Genomic DNA, 22,688 nt, shown 5'->3' with positions numbered 1-22,688 from the left:
TGCCGCGAGCTCGGGAGAGCATTATGGGAGCACAAAGACGCATTGTGCTAGATCTGACCAGTGGTGTAGAGGGCGCTCTGACGTAACAGTCCTGGGACTCCTCGGGCGGAGGGAGTGTCAGGCTTTGATCCCAGGCAAGCCTCACGCCAGTGAGCACCAACCAGCCCCATACGAGTTCTGTCACTTCAAGAAAACATTCTCTCCCACTACTTTTTTGTGAGATTTTGCCTTTGTTTGAAGTTTCAGTCTACAGACAACCTGAAACCGAAGCTTAGTCTGTGTTCTCCTAGGTCAGATGTAGAAAGCGTAAAAGTTGGCCAAGCTTCCTTCTCAGCTAAGAACCAATACGTTTTCACTTTTCCAAAGGCAGGTATGTCCCAAACCTATAGAGATGCACGTGTTTAAGTGTAGCAATATGTATTTGTGTGTGTGTATGTGCGAGTGACGGGGAGTGAGTAAGAATAAGTGATTCTCATTCTAACTTGGTGAGAATGAGTGAGTGCATGCAAGTGGGTGTGAGAGAGACAGTGAAAATATGTGAGTGTGAATGAGTGAGTGTGAGGGAGTTTGAGGAGGTATATGAGTGATTGGGAGGGAGGGAGGGAGTGAGTGAGTGAGAGTGTGTGTGTGTGTGTGTGTGAGAAAATGAGTGTGCGAGTCAATGTAAATCAGCATGAGTGAGTGTGCTTGTGAGTGTTACTCTTTCTAGTCTGTCAGTGACCCATACTTAAGGTAATCCTTCTCATAGGGATGCCAACAGTGGTACATTTGAGATATTTTGTAGCAAAATGGGTACCCTTGACAAAATGCTGGCGCTGGCACACTGAAGGCAATTCTTGAAAGGGATATCATTAAACCAGTGCATTTCACAGTTGTGACAAACCACCAACATGCTGGAAGAACGGCACAACAATTCCTGGGGGAATTAAAGTTACTCTTTTGTGCATGGTTTCTAGTTTTCCATTCATAAATGGAGTATATGTGTCACATTTTTTCACATTCAGTGACAATGGTCAGCATCTTCAGTTGTTCTTTTCCTTAAAACAATATTTATTTTACATGACTGTGAGGGAAAAACGTTCTATTTTTAGTACCACCAATTTGGATAAAACAGGATCAACGTGCCATTCTTATAGCAAAATGCAATGCAGCATGGCGCACAACAACAGATGCAACCAGTGGCAGAAATCCTCCCAAGTGGGTCTGTGTCTTGGGAGGCTCCCAGGCCTTAATAGTCTGGATTTTGGGCTGAAGAGGTTGTACATGGCCTCCATCAACCTGGTGGCCCAAGTAGACCACAGTGCCCCACCCTATCTGGCACTTACTGGCCTTGATAGACAGGCCTGCCTGTTACAAGGCCAGAAGCACTTCCTACTGGTGGCACAGGTGGTCATCCCAGCTGGTACTGAAGACAGCAATCCAGGTAGGTGGTACTGAAGTTTTGCATCCCAGTCAGGACCAGGTTGACAAACCTTTAGAAGTTGGCAGGCACATTCTTCAACCCAAAGGGCATAGCCCTGAACTGGAAGTATCCCTCTCATGTGGAGAGGGCCAACTTCTGCTTGGTCCTCTCAGTTAGGGGAATCTACCAATACCCTGAAGTCAAATCAAATGTATTGAGGTATTTGGCAACCCCTAACCTGTCAATGATCTCATCAATTCTGGAGATGGGGTGTCCATCAGTCTTGGTGACTGAACTCAGGCCACTGTAGTTAAGCCCTGGGGTGCTATCTAGTAGGGCAGCCTTTGGTACCTGTACCACTGGGCTGGACCAGGGACTACTGGAGGGCTCAATCACTCCCAACTGCAACTTCTTGGACACCTCAACCCTGATGCTGGCACTCACCTTATCAGATATAACGTGGATCATATTCTTGATAGGTATGCTGTCGTCTATGTCAATCTCATGGTAGCGCTAGTTGGTTAGCCCAGGGTTAAGGGAGAAAAGAGAGAAAAACTTCCCCAGTAACTGCTGCTCTTCGGTTAACGTGCGTTAAAGAAAAAAGGGTAAACCCAATAAATGTCGTTGGGACCTGGGTGTATGTCAGTACAAAAGGGAAGGGGTCCCAGTACAATGTAAATCACAAACAGTTAATAATAAATAACTAGTAACACGAAAAAAGTTGAAAGGAACACTGTTATTTAATCACAATGCGCCATCTAACAATGTATTACACAAAAGTTGCAAAAATGTCATCATCAAAAGCAATGGTGCCCCACAGGGTGAGGGAAGAAGAGTGTCAAGAAAAAGAATAGTGCAGTACGACAGTGAGACGTTACTCGTATCAACATGGATTTTTCCTGACCCATGACCCGTGTGAAACGAGATCCACGGTGATCTGCCCCCAGCATTCCCCTGTCCTGAGGAAAACCCTCCTACAAGGTCCAATTGTTTCCTATCAATTTGTGGGGTCGAAACGTCGACAACCGGTCCATTCGCCAGCTTCTACTCAGATTGGATTGATTCATACAAGAATTTTAGAAGCATGGCTTGGCACAAATTATGAACATTTATTGTACATCACTCTGGCTCTGTGCTGAAGCCAGGAATCATAATTGTTTTAATTAAGGTCGTATGACCTTCACTCTTTCACTCACCTAATTTTGCACTATTCTTTTTCTTGACACTCATCTTCCCTCAGCCTGTGGGCCACCATTGCTTTTGATGATGACAATTTTGCAACTTTTGTGTAATACATTGTTAGATGGCGCATTTTGATTAAATAACAGTGTTCCTATCAACTTTTTTAGTGTTACTAGTTATTTATTAATAACTATTTGTGATTTACATTGTACTGGGACACCTTCCCTTTTGTACCTTCGGTTAACGTGGGCAAGAGTATGACCCCCTCTACTGACACAACTTGCTGTTTGGAAGACAGGAGTACTGGGAGGGGTTCACTCTCCTCCTCATCAACATCTGTCACCATTAGTATGTCAATTCAAAATCTCTCAAAGGGTGGTTGTAGGTTGTTGACATGCATGCCCCTTAATAGGTTCCTGGATGTCTAAAGGTCCAACAAGTAGGTGAACTCACCCTTCCTCTCTTTGTTCTCATAGGGCCATGTCCACTGGTCTTAGAGGGCTTAAGGCTCCATGACCCACACTTTCCAGCCGGGTTGGTAGTTCACCAGAGTGGCCTTCCAGTTGTACCACTCTAATCATCTCCTAGCTGGGCTCTACATTTTCAGTGGCCTCTTTCATGTAGCACCCTATCATGGCTCTGAGAGCTACCATTTTTTAACTGACTACATCTTGTGGGGGCTTCTCGGGAGCATCCTCCCACCCCTCCTTGAAAAGACTCAGCGGTCCTCTCACAAGGTGCCCAAACAGAAACGCAAAGGGACGGAAGCCATATCTCTTCTGTGGTATCTTCCTGTAAGCAAGTATCCGGCATAATTATATTATGTGTATTTGTGAAGTGCCCAATCACCTGCAAGGTAATCCTGGCCCTAAGCAGGCGAGTGCCTTGCCCTGCCTATGGTATGTTGGTTAACCTCTTCTATGCCCATGACGAGATAGTCTCGTCATGGAGCACGGTTGCGCTGTGCCCATGACGAGACTATCTCGTCATGGACCCCGCCTGCTAATGAAAGGCCCGGCACAGGAGGGGGAAAGGGCGGGGCACTGAAGGGGTTAATTGATAAACCAGGTCTTCAGCTTCTTGCAGAATTCAAGAAGAGAGGAGGAGGCTCAGGTGTGGGGCGGGGGGGCATTCTGTGCTTTAGGAGTGATGTAAGAGAACGACCATCAACCTGATCTGGTTATACGTGGGATGTGAGTGAGTAGGAGTCCTGTGGTTTGGAGGTGCCTAGGTGGAAAGAGATGCAACTTTTCAGGTAGGTTGGGTCTGAGTTGTGTAGTGCATTGAATGTGTGTGAGGAGTTTGAATTGAGCACATTCATGTATGGGGAACCAACAGAGCTCGCTGAGGTATGGTATGATGTGAGTTCTGTGTGGGCGGTTGAGGATGAGTCTGGCTGATGAATTCTAGATGTTTTGTAGTCTTCTAGTGAGTTACTTGGTGATCCCGGCGTAGAGGATATTCCTGTTGTCCAACTTGTTGGTGACTAGGATGTGAGTGACAGTTTTTCTAGTGTTACTTGGGAGTCATTTGAAGATCTTCCTCAGCATCTTCAGAGTGTGGAGGCAGGTTGCAGTGATGGCATTGACTTGTGCAGTTATGTCCAGTTTGCTGTCGATGAATATTCTGAGGTCATGGCGTGGGTTCTGAGTGTGTGTGTGAGTTCAGCCAGTAATCAGTGAAGTCCCATGGTGAGGTGTTCTTCCCGAAGATCACTACTTTTGCCTTGCCTGTGTTGAGCTTGAGGCAGTTGGCTTTCATTTATTTAGCGACTTCTGTCATGCAGGCTGTGAACTTGTTTCTTTGTGTTGATGGTCTTGTCTGAGGGGGAGAGTATGAGTTGCATGTCATCGGGGTATGAGAGGATGTTGATATTGAGTGCAGATTACATTGCCTAGAGGGATCATGCATGTATTAAAGAAGGTGGGGCTCAGCGATGAACCTTGAGGCACTCCACAGAGGAGTTTGCGGGCTTCCGAGAAGTAATGCGCCAGGCTGACAGCTTGTGTTCTACCCATTAAGAAGGGGTAGATCCAGCAGGGAGCAAGTCTTTGGATGTCAATCTCACGTAGGTGCCTGATAAGAATGGTGTGTGAGACCGTGTCAAATGCTGCAGCGAGGTCCAGGAAAATTAGGGGTGTGTTGTCTCCTCTGACAAGGATCATGTGGATGTCATCTATGGTGGTGATGAGTGCTGTTTCTGTACTGTGGTTGGGTCTGAATCTGGACTGTGTTGTGTTGAGAAGCTGTTGGTTGCTGTGGTGGTCGGTGAGGCATTGATGATTAGTTTCCCTAAGATCGTTGCTGGGTATGGAAGCTGGAAATCGTAGCTGCGTCAGCTGATGGTTTCATGAGCAGGGGCATTTATTTATTTTTATTTATTTTAAAAGTTTTATATAGCGCTAGCTTGACCCGTAGGTATCAGAGCGCTTAACATACATACTGTAAAGAAAAACAGACGGAAATTGCATTACATAGTAGGCAGGCAGTAAGGAAGCAAAACCAGGGATAAAAAAATACAGCATGGAAGATAAGGTGGTTAACATAGTCCGGTCGCCAACTATCCTTGAATGTCAAGAGAGAGGAGTAAACTTGGATATTAAAGTCTAGGTTAGTTGACGTTGGTCAGGAAAGTATTTGGTAAGGAGATGGATTTTCAGGTCCCTTTTGAAACAGGAGAAGGATGGGTTGCATCTGAGGACTCTAGGGAGAGCATTCCGCATCCTGGGAGTGTTGCCAGAGAACGATTGGTATTGTGTGGTTTTCTTTTTCAGTTTCGGAGGAATAAGAAGGAGTGAGTTGGAGCTTCTCAGCGATCTGGATTGACCTGCTCTTACCAGTTTGTTGTTCAGGTAGTTAGGGGCCGGAGAGTGAAGGGTTTTGTGTGTGATGCAGGCCAGTTTGTAAATACACCTCCCTTCCATGGGAAGCCAGTTGAGGGAGTTGAGAGCTGGAGTGATATGATCAAATCTTTTTACTCCAGATACGAGTCGAGCGGCCATGTTCAACACTGCCTTTAGAGGGGCTAGGTGAGCTTTTGGAGTCCCTGTTAGGATGGTGTTCCCGTAGTCGATTTTAGAGAGAACTAGGGATTGGACTACTGTCTTGAGGTCATCATGGGGAAGAAAAGGTTTCAATTTCTTGAGGTGTTTTAGAGAGAAAAGAGCACTTTTTGCAGAGTTTTTGATGTGGGCCTCCAAAGATAAGTTCTTGTCAAGGGTGATGCCTAGAGACTTAACTGAGTTGGATAGGACGATGGGGCAGTTTAGGGCGACCAGATTCTTGAGCCACTCTTGGATTGGACGATGGTTGCTTTTTGGAGAGAATAGGATTAGGTCTGTTTTATCTGGATTGAGTTTTAAGTGGTTACCGTTGAACCAAGTTTGGATCTCGGTTAGAGTGGCATTGAGGTGTTGGATGTCGCTGGGAGACTTGATTTTGAAATAGATTTGGGTGTCATCAGCGTAAAGGTGGTAATTCACTCCAGCTTTTTTCAAGATGATTGTGAGGGGCTCCATGAAAAGATTGAAGAGGGCCGGGGAGAGGATCGAGCCTTGCGGGACCCCAAGTGTGACTTTTGTTGGCTTCGAGAGACAGGAGTTGATTTTAATTTGTTGCGAGCGGTGTTGAAGGAAGGAGGTGAACCATTTTAGTGTTGTGCCATTGATGCCGGAACGCTTCGACATGGTCTCCAGAAGCGCTGGATGATTTACTGTGTCGAATGCCGCAGATAGGTCAATAAGGATGAGTAGGCAGGCATCACCTTCAGCTAAAGCCTTGTGAATATCGTCAGAGACGTTGAGCATAGCTGTTTCCATGCTACAGCCTTTCCTGAATCCTGATTTAAAGGTGTCGAGGAGGTTGAACTCATCAATGTGTTTGTTGAGTTGGTGGAGAACGCATTTCTCCAATGTTTTTGCAAGGAATGGGAGGTTGGAGATAGGTCTGAGGTTGTTGAGATCATTAGGGTCGGCCCCTTGTTTTTTGAGAATGGGTGTGATTTGTCCAAGTTGAAGGGAGTCTGGGACACAGCCTGAGGTGAGAGAGGCGTTGATGATTTTCGTCCAGAAAGGGGAAATGGTGTGGTTAAGTTCTTTTATGATTGTGGGTGGGATGGGGTCCATAGTATGAGAGGAAGGTTTTAGGTTAGAAATTATACTGAAAACCTCAGACATTAGCTCAAAGTCGGACCAATGCGCATTGTTTTTTAGCTGGAGGCAGACCTGATTGTCCTTGGTAAGAACTCTTTCTGAATGATCAGGGGTGGTTAGAGTGGGGCAGGTTAAGAGGGACGGAGGATTAGAGGTTTGGATTAAGGATTGATCAATTTTCGAGACTTTATTAGTGAAGAAGGTGGCAATTTCTTCACAACGCTCATTGGTGGCTTTGATTTCTTGAGCGGGAGTGTAGTTAGTTTGGCTTTTGACAATGTTGAAGAGTTCTCTCGGTCTGTTTTTTGCCAGATCTAGTTGGCTGCAGAAGAAAGAAGCCTTTTCACTGAAAATGTGTTTTTTGTATGCTTGCCGAGCAGATCTAAGTTGCGCTAGGTGTAAGGTCGAGGGGTTTAGTCTCCAAGACCTTTCCGTTTGTCTGAGTTGACGCCTTTCCTCATTCAGATCCACGTTAAACCAGGGTTTAGATTTGGTTCGCCTCAATTGTTTGAGTTTGAGAGGAGCTACTTGGTTTAGAACCTCTGTCATTTTTGAGTTAAAGTGTGTAGTGAGGTCATCGGCCGTCGATGATGAGGGTTGGAGTTGAAGATGGGCATGAATCTTGGATTCGAGTTCGGATAAAGGGATTGCTTTGATATTTCTGGTCCAGTGTTTAGGTTTGTCATCACGAATAGGTTGGTGGAAGACAAGTGCATCAATCTTGAACAGAATGAGGTGGTGGTCGGACCAGTCAATGGGAGAAATCGCTGTCAGAGAGACCAGATCATTGTTGGTAATGATCGCATCCAGTGTTGCACCTTTGATGTGAGTTGGTTTATTGCAGAGTTGTTTGAGGTTATATATTTCAAGCAGGTTGGATAGGTTCTGGGCAGTGGAGTCTTCGGGGTCGTTCCAGTGGATATTGAGGTCACCCAGGAACACGTCTTTAGTGTCTGTCATGGAAAACCGTGATATTAGGTCTGTTAGTTCTTCGGGGGAAAGGGTACGCTCTCCAGGAGGATGGTGGATGGTGTAGAATTTGATGGGTGAGGTGCCCTTGGCATTGAGTTCGACACCCAGGTATTCAAACGATAGGTATTCTGCAGGTTTAGGTTTGGTAATCTGTATTCCTGCCTTGTGGATGATGGCTAGTCCTCCCCCCGTTTTGATCAGTCTGTCTTGTCTGATGATGGTGTACCCTGGAGGGGTGAGAATGTCAAGAATGGGTGTGGAGTGGACATTGAGCCAGGATTCAGTGAGGAAAGCGATGTCAATTTCTTCAGCGAGTAGAGCTTCAGCAATGTCTGTGGCGTGTTGTACTGCTGATCTGCAGTTGAGTCTTCAAAGTAACAGCAATTTAGACAGTGGTGATGGTAGGGCACAAGGTCAGGGTTCTTTCATCGGCTGTGATTGGAAGTTGAGTTGCGACGGTGACGGTGTCCGGTTGAAGGTCAAAGTTGCTGAATATGGAGGTAATTTTGTTATCGAAGAATTCTGAGAGCTTAATCTAAAGGTCTTGTGAGGTGTTGATGCAGCTACAGGTGGCAAGTGGAAAGGTGAAATCTTTGATGATGGCACAGTTTAATTTGCTTCTGTTAGTGCTGGCGTTAATGTGATCTGCAAGAGATGTGTGCTTGGTGTTTCATATCTGCTTGTAGTAGCATCTTAGGGCTAATTTGAATATGTCTTTATCTGAAGTGTCTTGATTTGTTCTCCATTAGAAGTCCAGATGCTTGAAGTGGCGTTTCGTCAGCCTGAGTTCCTCTGTGTACCAGCTGTCCTGTGGGCTCTTGCCATTGAGCTGCAACAAGGTGTCGCGCATGTGATGATCCAATTGTTGAGGGTACTGATGGCTTTTGGTAAGTTACTGGTGTGCTCAGGCCGGTGCTCGGAGAGAGCAGAAGCACACTCCTCTTCTGTGATGCTTTTCCAGCTGCTGCAGACAGCTGTTGTAGTAGTATTTCTATGGTGTTGCCGGATGGGCATGCTTGGTAACAGGACATCCAGCTTATGCCTCACGGACTCTGATAGACCCATAACTATGCCTTTTAGGGTCTTGTTGAACCTGTCAACAAGCCCATTGTTCTGACGGTGGTATGGAGTGGACAACTTTAAAATAATCGCACACTCATCCAACATATCCTTCATGTAGGCTGACATGAAGTTGGTCCTTCTGTCATGTAGGCTGACATGAAGTTGGTCCTTCTGTCAGACACTGCATACTTTGGGAAGCCCACTTGGTTAAAGATCCTGCTCAGTGACCTGGCCACGACGGGCTCAGTCACTGTCCTTAGGGCTATGGCCTCAGGGTGAGGGTGAGATTGTCCATTGACACCAGGATAACCCTATTCCCTAGGTGTTGGAAGTGGGTGTCCTTATCGCTGCCACCAAATGCTAGAGTCAGGAGTCCGCGACCCCTCGCTTCAACGTTAGGCTAAGTAAGGACACTGTCTGAGATAGCCCTGCTCACCCCCTTAGTAGCTTGGCTTGAGCAGCCAGGCTTATTTCCAAGGCACGAGTGTTCAGTATGTGCAACCACGCTCACAGTAACGCCATGATGTCACCACAAATAGACTCCACACGAGTTTTGATAAAATGAGTGTAATCTTTATATAAGCAATTATATGATACGACCTCACGATACAAAATCAACATATAAGAATGGGTAGTATTCTTTCCGGTGGGTTGGTAGGTTCTAATCCCAACCACCGCTTCTAACCAACAGTTATGTTAACTTCTAACAGTTTCTAAAAGGTTAGGCCAGTCGTATTGCTAGAATCACACACGTTGCAAAAGGAAACAAATACTGCAATACGTAATGATATTCTCTTATACAGTGCAACAGAGAAATAATGCCATACATAGCGCCACAGTCATGTACTTTGCAATTGAAGGAATAATGCAATGCGTATCACCACCACCATGCCCTGTACCAGGAAGAAACAAAGCAATGCGTCAAGCTACAATCCTGTTGGGTGCAATGAAGAAATAATACACTGCGCTACATTATACTCAGATACTATGCACTGAAGAAATAATGCAATGCGCCACATTACAATCATGTAATATGCAAGGGAAAATTAATGCAGTGCGCAGCGCACCAAGCATGTAGTTCGTCAGGCATAAATGAGGTCAGGCGTCATACGACAGTTCGATAGTTCGTTAGCAGCAATAATGCAAAGTGTAATACGACAGTTTTACGTGCTCCGTTAACAGTGCCCCGTTATGGATCAAATGATTACACAGAAGTACTACTTCCCACTCCAGCCCCAGCACAGCCCCTCCTTGGGTCAGCACAGGCCGGGATCCGAGCCGACGCAACGGCTCGCGCAGCTGTCTCACCCGGGAGGCCGAGAGAGTGTCCCTGCGGGCCCGCACCCCACCCCAGATGTTGATTCACGTTATCTGGGTGGGTGCGACCCCACTCTCCTCCCCGACGTCAGCGACTTGGGCCTTGATCCAGAACTCTGTCAAGCGGTGCGGCGGACTCGGGCCGGCGGCTCAGCTCTTCCATAGCTGCCGGTCCAAGCCGCTGCGGGTGACTCCGAGGGCCCAATGACTTGGCCCTCCTTCCGGTGGTCTCAGTCCAGACCGAGATCCGCCCTCAGCACTTTGGAGACTTTTACTTCCAATTCGGTGTACCCCCTTACTCAGGCACTCCTCACCAGCACCTCAGGTTGCACTTTGACACGCACATCGTGTGCCCGAGACTCACCACTTCTCTGGTGCTCACGACAATCTGGCGCTCTTCACCAATGCCCTGGATGCACCACAACACGCACCCAGCGCATCTGAGACTCACTTCTTCTTTTGGTGCCTACGAAGCCCAGGCGCTCTTCACCAACACCCGGGCTGCACCACAACATGCACCCAGTGTGTCCGAGACTCACTTCCTCCGTTGGTGCACCCGATGCCCAGGTGCTCCTCACCAACGCCCTGGCTGCACCACGACACACACCCAGCGCGTCCGAGGCACGCTTCTTCCTGTGGTGCACACGAGGCCCAGGAGCTCTTCACCAATGCTTGGGCTGCACCACGACATGCAAACTGTTCGTCCGAGCCTCACCTAGTCTCCCCGTGCACACCAAGACCAGGCGCCCCTCACCAACGCCTTGGCCCGCACTTCGACACGCACCCAGCGCATCCGAGACTTAGTTTACTCCTGCGTGCCCACGATCACACAGCACAACTTCTGAGGGTCTCAAGCTGCAAAAGCACGCGCACACCGCGTTGCTTGGGACTTCTCCAGAAACTTTTATGGTCCTGTATTTCCAAACAGGGAGCCAGCTCACCTTGGTCCCTTGGGGGTTACAAGACACAGCACAAAGCACAGTCTTTTTCAAGCAGGGGGACCCAGCGCCCCCAAGCACAGTCCCAACAGCCTCTCCCTTAGTTAGAACAGCAAACTGCAGACCAGTCCCAGATCACGAAGCAAGGATTGGTCTATCCACAGCAGTCTCTTCAGTTGCTCTTTCTTTAGCAGAGGTTCCTCTTGACCTTTGAATGGGTCCAAGCCTTTACAGTTTCAATCCATATCTGTTTCATTCCCACTTTCAGGGGTTTCAACTCTCCAAGCTATACCCCTTAATGTCTTTGAAGTTCGTATGTGCTCAGGGGTCCCTGACCCCTCCCTAAATCAATTCTGGGTGTCTCCCTCCCAGCGTCACCTCTCTCCCTTTGGTACTGGGGGCCTGGATCCGTAATCACTCAGCAGGAGATGGGTTAATTGGTGTATAGCACCATCCCAGGCCTTTTCACCTCCCGGGCTTCTCCTCGCCCTACTCTCCAGATGCAGGGCGGCCTGGTGCCATCTCACCCTCTCCCTGGGTAAAGACCTCTCCCAGCTCCTCTCACCTTTCAGTTCCAGACAGACAATCCACATTTCAGAGAAACACAGAATGCTCAGAGCACAAAACTCAGCCACTTTCTAAAAGAGTGGTTTATGAACACACAGTGACAAAACCACTTTCACAGAAAGATGTGTTATTACACTGTGAGTTCATACATACTAAACTTCACCTTTCCATTATAAACTGACAGGAAACTAGGCTAACAAACACAACACCCAGCCTCCCCCATTCTGTCCTATGGACAGAATGGCCTTTCAGCAGTGAAAAACGAAATGGAGAGTTTTTCACTGAAAATAGCACACACTTCAGTATATGTTCTGCCTTATACCTACACTGCACCCTGCCAAGGGGTTACCTGGGATCTACCACAGGGGTCCCCAATGTGTATGTAAAAGGGAAAGTCAGGCCTGACAAGTGGTTGCACTTGTCAGGATAACATGCTAATTTAGCATTCTGCGCGCAGGCCCTAAACTGAAGGCCTGAGTTCACTTTTCTGCGCGCCCTTCCATTACTAGCCCTTACACACACAGTGCACATCACTAGGGACTTTTACTAGTAAGGCAAACATACAAATCATGGCCAAATAATCAGGGACCTCTTGTACTTTGACACTGATCAGCAGTGGCAAAGTACCCAAAGCATCTAACAGCAAAAGTGGTAGAGGCAAAAAGTCAGGTCTCACACTAGGGCTGTTTTAGGGTCCAGAGGCCCAACAATGTCCTCCCACACCCTGTCAAAATGTGTTTCCACCACAGGGGAAGGTTCCAGGGGAGCTTTATACTTCGCCCCTGACTTGCCACTGGTTTGGCAAGTTACACAGGAACTGCAGAATTCATCTAACATGGTCCTGATCTGAGACCAAATAAAGTGGGTGACCAGTCAGTCAATGGTTTGGCATTCTCCAGATGTCTTGCCAATGGCAATATCATGAGCCATCTCTAGTTGGAAGTCCCTATAGCAATAGGAGTCCACTAACATTCTGGTTCACTCAAGCTCAGGGACCTTATTCTGACTACATAGGAGACTATTCTCCCAATAAATGTGGGATCACCAGAGGTTTCGCCATTTTTCTGGGCCTAGGCCTGCCACCATAGACCCTCAAGTGTGGGGCAACCCTCTTGCTCCTTGCAGAACTATGCCTGGGATTGTCCTCCTGCAACTTACCATTTGGCTAGCTTAGGCAGGTCTCCGAGGGCATACAAATCTCCTTCTATAGGTAGTGGGGCGTCCTCTTCAATGTCAGACTCTCCCAGACCGGAGAAACTTCCAGGACTGGATTTTCACAAGCCTGTCCATTCTATTCCTGGCAGACACCTGAGCTACTGTTTCCTGCTCTAGTTCCTTCTAACACCCATGACAGCTGCCATGGACCGTGTGGTCATAAGCACCCACTCAGGCAAACCCAACATCTCATGATTGGACCTGAGCTCCACCTCTTTCCAGATGGAATGCTCTACGTGATTCAACAGCAGCCAGTCAGTGATTCAACAGCAGCCAATCTACAAGCATTACTGAACTCACAGCTACTGTCAGAGAACCCGAGACCCCACCGCACTCCAGGGGAACCAAAGGCACATGATAGGCTAACCTGGTTGTCAACTGTCACAATTTGGCAGACTACAGCAGGGATTACTTGTTCTGAAGACATGAAATGACACTTAACATTAGTCATGCTGTCTCCTCTGCTCCTCAGAGCCTTCACCCTCTTACCATTAATGGTAAGCCACTGCTTGCACTTTTTAGCGTTATCAAGCATCTGAGTTTTGGTTACCATCTCCTTATCACCCAGGAACACTAGGACAACCTCTGCATTGATCCAAAAACTAGCTGGAACAATTTCCTCCCCCAGCACTAAACCGTCATACCTGGTGTGAGCCCACTGGGTGGGGGGCTACTTCTTTTTGAGACAGATGGCATCTCTAGTCTTGTAGCCTGACTGGAGACAGTCATAGAACCGGGGATGGCAGGGCTGCATGGGTTTCTTCCCACTAAACGGCCCCCATCCTATGATCAGAAGAGGAACGAGGACTCTCTTCCCTTGAAATTCTTTTGGGAGACTTTAGAGAACGTTTGGCAACTCCCTTTTGTTATCTTTGTTCCTCCATCCCTTCTGATGGTTGGGACAATGCCCACCTAACTTGGGGTTCCCCCCAGGTACCATCTTTGACACTATGGTACTGGTCCAGAGGTCAGTCTCCTTCCCAAGATCTCTGGGTACAATTAGCTTGGAATCAGTGAGGTGCTGGTACAACTCTGAAAACAATTATTCAGCCACTTCAAGGTTTAACAAGGTATACTTCTCTTGAAGGGCATGTGCTTCCACAGACTAGCCACACACCAGTTCTCCTCTGAGACTCTGTGCATATGCAGGGCCACCTCACCTGCTACAAACCAATTATCTATGTCATCCCTCACCAGGTCTTTGGGGGGGTGGACTTTTTTTTACCTCTCCTAGGCACTTCTCTGTCACTGCCACCATCATTATTGGACTCAGAGGACATCTTTGCATTCAAGTCCAGTTCTAGCTGGCTCCTGTCATGGGCCAGTAGAATCAATTTTTTCCTCCAAAGCCAACCTTCCCTCCTCCAGGGCCAGGTTTGCTGCTTCTGCCTTCCATGTCCAGGGTAGTAATTGCAACTTTAGGGCCCCGTCCACAAATCTGTCTTCCAAATTTGATTGGTCAAACTGCAGGAGGACACACTGCTCGCTGCTCTGGACAATGCAGAGGATCTTAATCGTGTGGACTCGCCCTCTTTTAGCACCGGAGCCTCTGCAACATTGTTCTCCTCTTCTTCCTACATCACCCCCACCACCTCCTTTTCCTCATCACCTGCTCCTGTGGGTGGACTAAAGCATGAATACTTCACAAGCTCTGAGGCCAATCTGGTAATCTCCTTTCATGGACTCCTCCACCACCTCAAACCCGCTCTCCCTGCACATCCACCTCCTCCTCAGATCTGTCATGCCAAAGCTTTCAGTGCTGCTCAGAGACACTTCCATTCTTTCAAAAATCACAGGTGCAAGAAAATGCAATGCATAAACAAAAACATTACAAGAGGCGTAATAAACCAGATAGGTTACTAGCCTATACAATGCGTAAAACCCAAATAAGAAACATTATTTGAGGGAGGGAGGTTAATTATCCACCTCAAAGAATAATCACAACCCTTGTCAGGGTGAACTCTCAAAGTCATAAAGTTAACCTGAGCTCAACCACCTGGAAGCTATGGTACAGAGCAGACAGGCTTAATTTATGGTAATGTGTAAAGTATATATGCAGTACCAAAGCAAAATTAAAATCCCAAACTGAATTAGAAAAAAAATAAAGTAAAATTTGATAAAGAACATGATACCAAAATGAAAAAAAAATCAATTTGGGGAACCTGAAGTTTTGAAATTAAGTTTTAAGTGGGAATAGTGCACAGAAACATAAAGTACCAATGGTAGTCAATGGCTGTGGTAGATCTGGACCTATGTGCAAATTGATGTTTACTGCGATAGAGCAGGGTTGAATACACTAACCTGGTTCATCCTGGTCAAATATTTTACCCCCTGACTTTCGGCCTTTAAGTCCCAAACCACCCTAGGGCTACACTTCTAAAACCCTCCCAAGACCTCAGAGGGCTGGGGGGCACTTAGAGACTCAGAGGGTGTCAATCAGAGGCCAACAGCAGGGTCCAGTTGCCGCTGGTCAGCTTGGCAGTTGCATCAAAGGTCTCTTGTAGCTTGTTGTAACCCTGGAGCCTGAACTGGAGGTCAGCCTTTGGGTCCAAAGCTTTGTTCTAGGTACAAGAGAGAGCAGATACAGTTCTTCTGGCTCTTCTCAGGCCAGAGACACCAGTTTCAATCCTCTTCCGATCTTCCTTAGATACAGGAGTATTCTGAAATAGGTGAATAGAGGTGCCACATGTATGCTTGGCACAAACTAAAGGTTGGGAATGACTCCTGGACATGCTCTAGCCAATGAGGTAAAGGTTCATGTGGTCAACCCTGCTCACGCATTTTCAAGATGGCAAAAGTCTTTGGCCACACTAAATTTGGGCTCTGAGGGCTAGGGGTATGTGTAGAGTGAGTATTATGATAATCCTAGTGACCTCCCATATCTAACGCTAATATCCAGTTTGGGGCAACCACTGTACCCACAATAAAGACAGAAGTCTGATAGAGCAAAAGTGTTTTTTTTTAAACAACCAGACAGTGCATTAATTAGTTACTGCCCATCATGCCCACTGGCATGTAGTGCAGCAATGAAGGACCCCCACTTCTGTCTGTCTTGGGCATGTTTCTGCGCAGTGCCCCAGATGTGGTTTACGGCCTTTATTTCGGTTTCCACAGTTTGCCACCTGGTGGACTTTGGCCTGCCTTCTGGGATCTAGTAGAGAGCTGTTCTTGTGATGGAGTCTTGTTCTCTTCTGATTGTGTGTCCTTTCCATCGCCATCTTTTTCTCATACAAATGGTGTCCATGCCATCTTGCTTGCGCCTGGTAAAGGGTTCCTGGTTGGAGATGGTTTGCAGCCAGACAATGCGCAAAATTCTTCTCAGGTTACTGGTGTGTAAGGCTGACAGTTTGGTGATATTGCTTTTTGTCATTCACCAGCATTATGATCCACACAAAGTGTGGACAGAACACAGCTTTAGTAAAGCTTAAGCCTTGCGTTGGTGCTGTAGTAAAATGGCCTCCACATATTGTTCAGCCTCCTGAAGCATTTCTGGTCTTGTTCAGGATGCTCTCAATGTTGCTGCCTGGCCCTCCATCATGTCTGATACTACTGCCTAAGTAGGTGAACTCTTTAGTCATGGCTAGGTCCTTTCCATACACCTTGGTTGGTGAGGAGCTTGTTCTTTTTGCACTTGTATATTGGGTGGCATGACTTCTGTTTTCTCCGTGTTGACATTCAGGCGCACATGCTGTGCATAGATGTTGAGGTGAAATGTCTTTTCCTGCATATGCTGGTTTGTGAGGGAGCAAGACTAGGTCAGCCATACAGTCAAGGTCCTCCAGTGTCCATCTGATGCCTGTGGCTTGGTCTGCTGTTGTGTTTTGCAACACTCAGTCACTGATTAGGTTGACTGACATCAAGCATCAGCTCTTCACACCAGTCTTGGTGCACAAGAATTATTTTGGCATCCAATTTCCCATTCTTTTCAGTATGCTCCCAGCGTGATATGTAAACCCAGAGACAGAAGTCTGGTAAAACAAAAATAGGGATTTCCAGCAACCAGACAGTGACCACACAGTTTCCTTTCCTTTCAATTATACCCTCAATGTTATATGTAAAACCCAGCAGACCAGTGAAGAAGAATTTGGCATTCAAGCAAGATTTGACTAGGGCTGGTATAATTTGTGTAATTTGCTGTAGAGTAATTACTCAAAATTACATGGAATTATGTGAAAAGCGTAACCGAGCATTTAGCGCTATTTTCTCAATGCAAAATGAACATTTGCATCCAAAACAAACTCGAGGATGCATTTTGTGCTAAAAAAGTAGAGCTAAATGCAACACGAATAGCAGCAGTAAGCAGCAGCTTGAGCTCGCTAAGTTAGCTGTTTCTGTGTGGATTTGTGTGCCAAATTACCCATAATTTCAAGAACTGGCTTAATCATGTCATTTTTGGTAATATCGAGTAATGCGAAATTATCGAAATTATTCCAGTTACTTCACCGTCAATCACATTTTGCCTAGGCCTAGGTTTGATACTATAATGTCAAAAAAGATGCTGCCACCCCTCACCCCGCATATTCCGGAAGGTTGAGAGTATTCATCACTGCCCATTCAGGTCAGTCTATTGTTTTCTCCAGGGAAACAATTCACACCTATTGAAATGCTAATTACTGGCTAGCAGCAATGGGAGAGCAATTGCGCATTTAGCCTCCAGTAAATTCAGGCAGGGAAAGATAACTTTCCCAAAGTTATTTTCTATTAATATTTATTAAAATCCGACTTCGCCATTGATTTGGATTTTTAATAACTATTAAAATAGTTATTTAATTCTTTTTCTAGTTAGTCCCATTCCCAAAATACAGTATTAGGATTTTAATCTGTAATCTGGTTTTCTTCATAGGACAGTTAGGCCTGCCACAATGAAAATAGCTTTTGGGTGCTAGTCACCATAACGATGTTAACATAACATTTCTACATGTCCTACTTTTAAACACCATGCACCCTACCTTGAGGGCACAAGGCCTCATGGGGTGACTTACTAATATTTAAAAGGTAGGTTTTGACTTATCAAAACGGTTTATTTTGACAAGTTGTATTGCAGTTTTTATACTGCTACAGTCAAACTATACTAGTAGGGCTAAAGACATGTTTGCACTCTCACTGTAGTGGATGGCACATTAGATGCTGCAGCCCTTGAGTGACATTTGACTCACAGACCTTAGAAACTCTTTGTAACATATTTTAGGGACTTATAGGTAAATTACATATGCCAGTTAGGAGTACACCAATTTGTCCTATTGAAAGGAGGTGCACAGGCACTTTACCACTGGTTAGCAGGGGTAAAGTGCACAGAGTTAAATAGCCACCAAAACAGTCAAAGCAAAAAACTGAGAATACACCAAGCAAAAGATGGTCATTCCTTCAATTGAGTAAGCATGAAGTTCCTAGTTGAAATCTCATAAGCCTCACTCCAGAAGGGGTATATTTTGTGCACTGAGTAAGTATGTTGAGCTTTACCTGGTCTGCAGTATCCATGACTTTCACCATAACTGGAATGTGGTCTACCACTTCTTCGGAGGCGTAGGTGTCCTCTGCAAAAAAGAAGTTCAGCTTTAGCAAGATGGCAAATAAACAATTCTGCAAAGAAACTATCTTAAAAAGCCTGAGGTTGGAAGAAGTATTATTGAGTGGATCACTGGCTTATGGAGAATCCAGTCAATCTGGCTCTTTAAAAAGGCTGGTACTACTGGGGCAGAGTTGATCACATTTTGCTGTCATTTCTATCATGTGGCCTACTCTGGCTCTGCGCTATGACTCTTTCAGAGGGTCAGGCCAGTATCTATTAACAGGCCACGCCTCCTCTGGCAAGACCCTACTGTTAGTAAAATATCAACACAACACAGGTCATATGTTGATATTAATAGCGGTGAGTTCAGATGAAACCTATTTCTACAGACTCCTCATGTTGTTTCAGCTGTTAATTGCTGATCAAATCCTGTCTTTTTCTTGGCCATCTGTCTCTCATAGTTGTGCTTTCTCCATTTTAAATGCAGATTTCCAAGTACCAGTAGTAAAACAGTAGGACTGGTCATTCAGGGACATGCTGCCCTCCTCGCAGCTCATCCCTGCCTTCTGTTCATTTACAAGCAAAAGATCCCCAGACAACAAAAGCGCTTGAGAAAAAGAATTGTTAGTTATTTATCTGTTGAATTATTTATCTTTTTATTTATTTATTGGTATTTTTGCAAGCCACTGCTTTCCACTAAATGTTGCATCAGTGCATTCATCTGCCAGTCATTTGCAGTGGCCTATCAAATGTAAAGTTGACTTGTTCGTAGCAAAAGTCTGCTATACGCCTATGACATTTTACTTACTCTCAAGAATTCTGGAACCTCAATTCTTGTCTTGATCTCCCTGATAGAACCTTTCTCCGCCTTCTCACGCTAGAAAAAAACTAGGACAAAAGTGAGATCCTCCCTCTATCCAAGAGTACTGCCAGAGAGACTGTGAATGCACATGGACTCGAAGGGTTGAAGAGCAACCTAAAATACTTATGGTACTTGTCAATAAGGACTGGTCAATATGGCCATGAATAATCTCCATTCAAGACCGACAACGACTAGTGCCCCTAAGGAGGGCAAATGAAATGGTTGGAGCTCTGAAGCACATTAACCTCCTCAGAATGCTTCCCCGACTGATCCTGACATTAATATTGAACATCATTACTAGGCAAATAAAGGATATTGTATAGGCAGCCAGAAGGACCAGACTTAAACTCTAGAAACCGCAGGCAGTGACAACAGCAGGGGGCCTACGTCAACCTGACATGTACTCTTATCAGCAAGTGCACCAATTGTCACAACGCACCTTCTGAGTGACTACCTCAACTCGCCAGTTTGGGCTTGCATCGAAGGAACTTACTTTAACAGTCTACTTGTCCTTTTAGGCCTATATGCCAATAAAGGACCACAAAAGCCGAAACATTTCTTGACGTTCATGAATTCATTGATAATTTCCCATAAACACCTTAAAATACACATATATTCATAGTGGGACACCCCTATGATACAACTAGGAGTTAAAGATTGAGGAACATAAGTTCAATTGGCAGGGAGGGGCATCCTGTGGTATATCTATACAAGATTATGTAATACAAGGGAGTTCGCTTAAATCATTCAATGACTCAAGAAGGACATTTAATTGGCCATCCCCTCAACACTGGAGTGATTGTCAGCCCGGATATTGCCTTACTAATACGTTTGACCAAGCCCCCTTTCGCTTCTGGAATCCCCAGTCCTCTCATATGTGACCAGATGGAGTACATACAAGGGTACAACGTCAGGAATGTACAATACACTGTCAGAGGACTGTGAAGCCAGACTTTGTTAGACATACATTCCTCAGAACAGGATTGGGAGTACTTACTCCAAATACATAGCAGAGATCTGAGAGAATCCCGTCTGAAACAAACTTCAACCTCTAGTCCCCTGCCAGGCTCTACAAAGCCAAACTGACCCTTATTGATCACTGCTGAAGATATAATTCTCCTAACTGTGACTTATTACATGTACCATGATCATGTACCCAACTGCAGGAATGGAGTGTACCATTTTCTATTTAATAGCAGAGAACGTCCTCTTCAACCATCTGCAAAACTGGCTATGGTACACGATTCAACTGATTCAGGTGGCATGATGGCTGGCCTCTTCACTCTACACAGCAAAAATGTGCATCCTCCAACGCTGTTGACCGGAGAACATTCTTCCAAAAGGTACTGAATCTCAGCGTTATTTTGACCGGCAGCACACACACATGCACTGCATACAGGCTGGAGGACCAGACTATGCTATTTGACAAAGGGTGAGGCCCATGTCTTGAATACTGTGCACAACTCCCACCCTCAATAACACAATCACTTTATAAATTATTTCGAATTCCAAGATCCACACTCAAATAGACCTCCTCCCCCTACAGTAACACCACGGTCACTGGTCAGATGTAGAATGGAAACGCCTGTAAGACCTGTAGTACAGTACTACTAGATCATATGCCCTTACATATCCACACACGTTATTTATTTGTTACTTATCCCTTAGACTACTTTACAACACATCTCAAAGTCTTAATCCAATTGCTCTTTTGTGATCGAACGCACTTCCACTTCCCTTTTGAACCTTTTTTACCTTCTATCCCTTTCTTTACAGTCTCATGTTCCTGTCACAAAGTAATGTTACTCCCTTTATAATGGTGTTAATGCCATGTTAGAAAAGCAAGGTCTCCTTATGACTTTATATCTAAGTGTTCAGTAATCACCAACTGATGTATTAAAACTAAACTCCCTACAGTTACTTCAAAAGAAAGTTGACATGTATGAGCACCCAGGTATCCAGCCCAGTCAGTGGGCTCTTCTGGCAATGATAAGCTCGAAAACTCATCATAAATTGGCCTCCTGTTTAGAGATAGCTGCTGGACTATGTCTAGAGAAGGCTGGGCATTTAAGTGGGCAGTAGGTCGTCTGCCCGCTTCACGGAATCCTAGTTGGGGAATCCTATCTAACCAAGCTAGCCTTGATGGCCCACGAGAGTTTAGCTTCAGGAAATATCTGTACATTGAATAGTCGATAATCATGTCCACTTGTAGGCAATCACATTAGTGTGAAGAGGAAAGTCTCATTCCTCAATATTTCCTCTCTAAGAAGACAGAGACTGGTGATCCAACTCTGGAAACACTCAGCTCCTTGCCACAGAGACGGAAGAATATACGCGAGAGCCATCGCCAAACCCAGTTAAGCTCAACTGGATTTTCGGTTTATTTCATTACATTTTTTGTTGTTGTTATTTTTATGTCTCAAAATGCCCCAGGTTTGTACCACAGTGCTTTCGAAGTACATTATATTTGCTCCTTTCTCCGATTGTGGGTAGCATACGTTATATCTTTTAAAGCATATGTCCTATCAGCACATGTGGGACTAATTAAATAGGAACGTCAGTTAAAATGATTGTTTCATGGCTGGAGCCCCCCTAGCAGTGCGATGTCTTTCAGGGATTTTGAAAAAAAAAAATGGAGGCCCAATTGAGACTAGGTCTCTCGTTACATGGTCCTGGGGCAGGCGTGTTTATCAAGACGGGGTTCCTGGTTATGCGATGGATCTTCCTGGCATGACATCAAAGAATCATTTTCTGCACACACAGCATATAATTTTCAAGGCAGATATCAAGTTGACAGTACAGAATGCCTTGGATGAGGTGTCTGGGAGAATGAGGGGTTTCCATTAAAGGCAGCAACACTTATGCAGTTCTAAATTGCAGCTGGATCCTTGCAAGCATAGCATATCTGTGGACACACTGCTTATGCACATTAAACTTACTATCTGGCCATGTCCCCTTTGAAAAGTAATCAGCATGGTAAAATTTCAAAGAGGGGCTTGTGGGGTGCCTGCCCATAGCCAGTGAGGTTAAAAACAAGTTAAGATAAATCGCTGTAAAAGCTAGGTACTTTTCTGTATGGAGCACTATTGTGTGTCACACAGACTACCTGCATAATGTCACAGTGACACAGAAGCCTCATGTAAATCAAACCCTCAGATTCATTGGAATGTATGCTGAGGCAGCCACATTGGGATTATCCTCAAAGAGCTTAGGCGGAGCTTGAGAGACACAGGGCATCATCAGGGGAGGGTGCGGTGGGTGGGACTTCTAATTCTTTACAGGAAAGTTCATGGGTATCTGGGATAGGTGGGTAAAATGATGCCTCTGTCCTATGGCACCCCTGCACGTTCCAGGCACGGGGGGATGTAGTAACAGGGTTTACTGACAAAAGAACACTTACTAAGGACAGTGGAAGTTACAAATAGAACAAACAATGGCAAAGCCCGTAGTGCTCGGCTGAATGTGTTAGGGCATGCAGGGTTAGCATATTAAAATGAGACACATGGAAGGG

At 45.6% G+C, this 22,688-nt stretch overlaps 1 protein-coding gene across 6 annotated transcripts in view; it reads right to left on the bottom strand.

The window, feature by feature from the left end:
* RASL12 (RAS like family 12) overlaps positions 1–22,688 on the bottom strand; it is a 124,399-nt gene that overhangs the window by 27,775 nt on the left and 73,936 nt on the right. For all 6 annotated transcript variants that reach the window (XM_085644571.1, XM_085644574.1, XM_085644572.1 and 3 more), the window contains one exon: positions 18,267–18,340. In XM_085644571.1, the coding sequence (XP_085500697.1) occupies positions 18,267–18,340 (74 nt within the window). The remainder of the gene's footprint in view (positions 1–18,266; positions 18,341–22,688) is intronic.

This window comes from Triturus cristatus, chromosome 3_1 (assembly GCF_964204655.1).
Source record: "Triturus cristatus chromosome 3_1, aTriCri1.1, whole genome shotgun sequence".
In the NCBI taxonomy this organism is placed as follows: Eukaryota; Metazoa; Chordata; class Amphibia; order Caudata; family Salamandridae; genus Triturus; species Triturus cristatus.
This window is presented reverse-complemented; position numbering and strand designations above follow the sequence as displayed.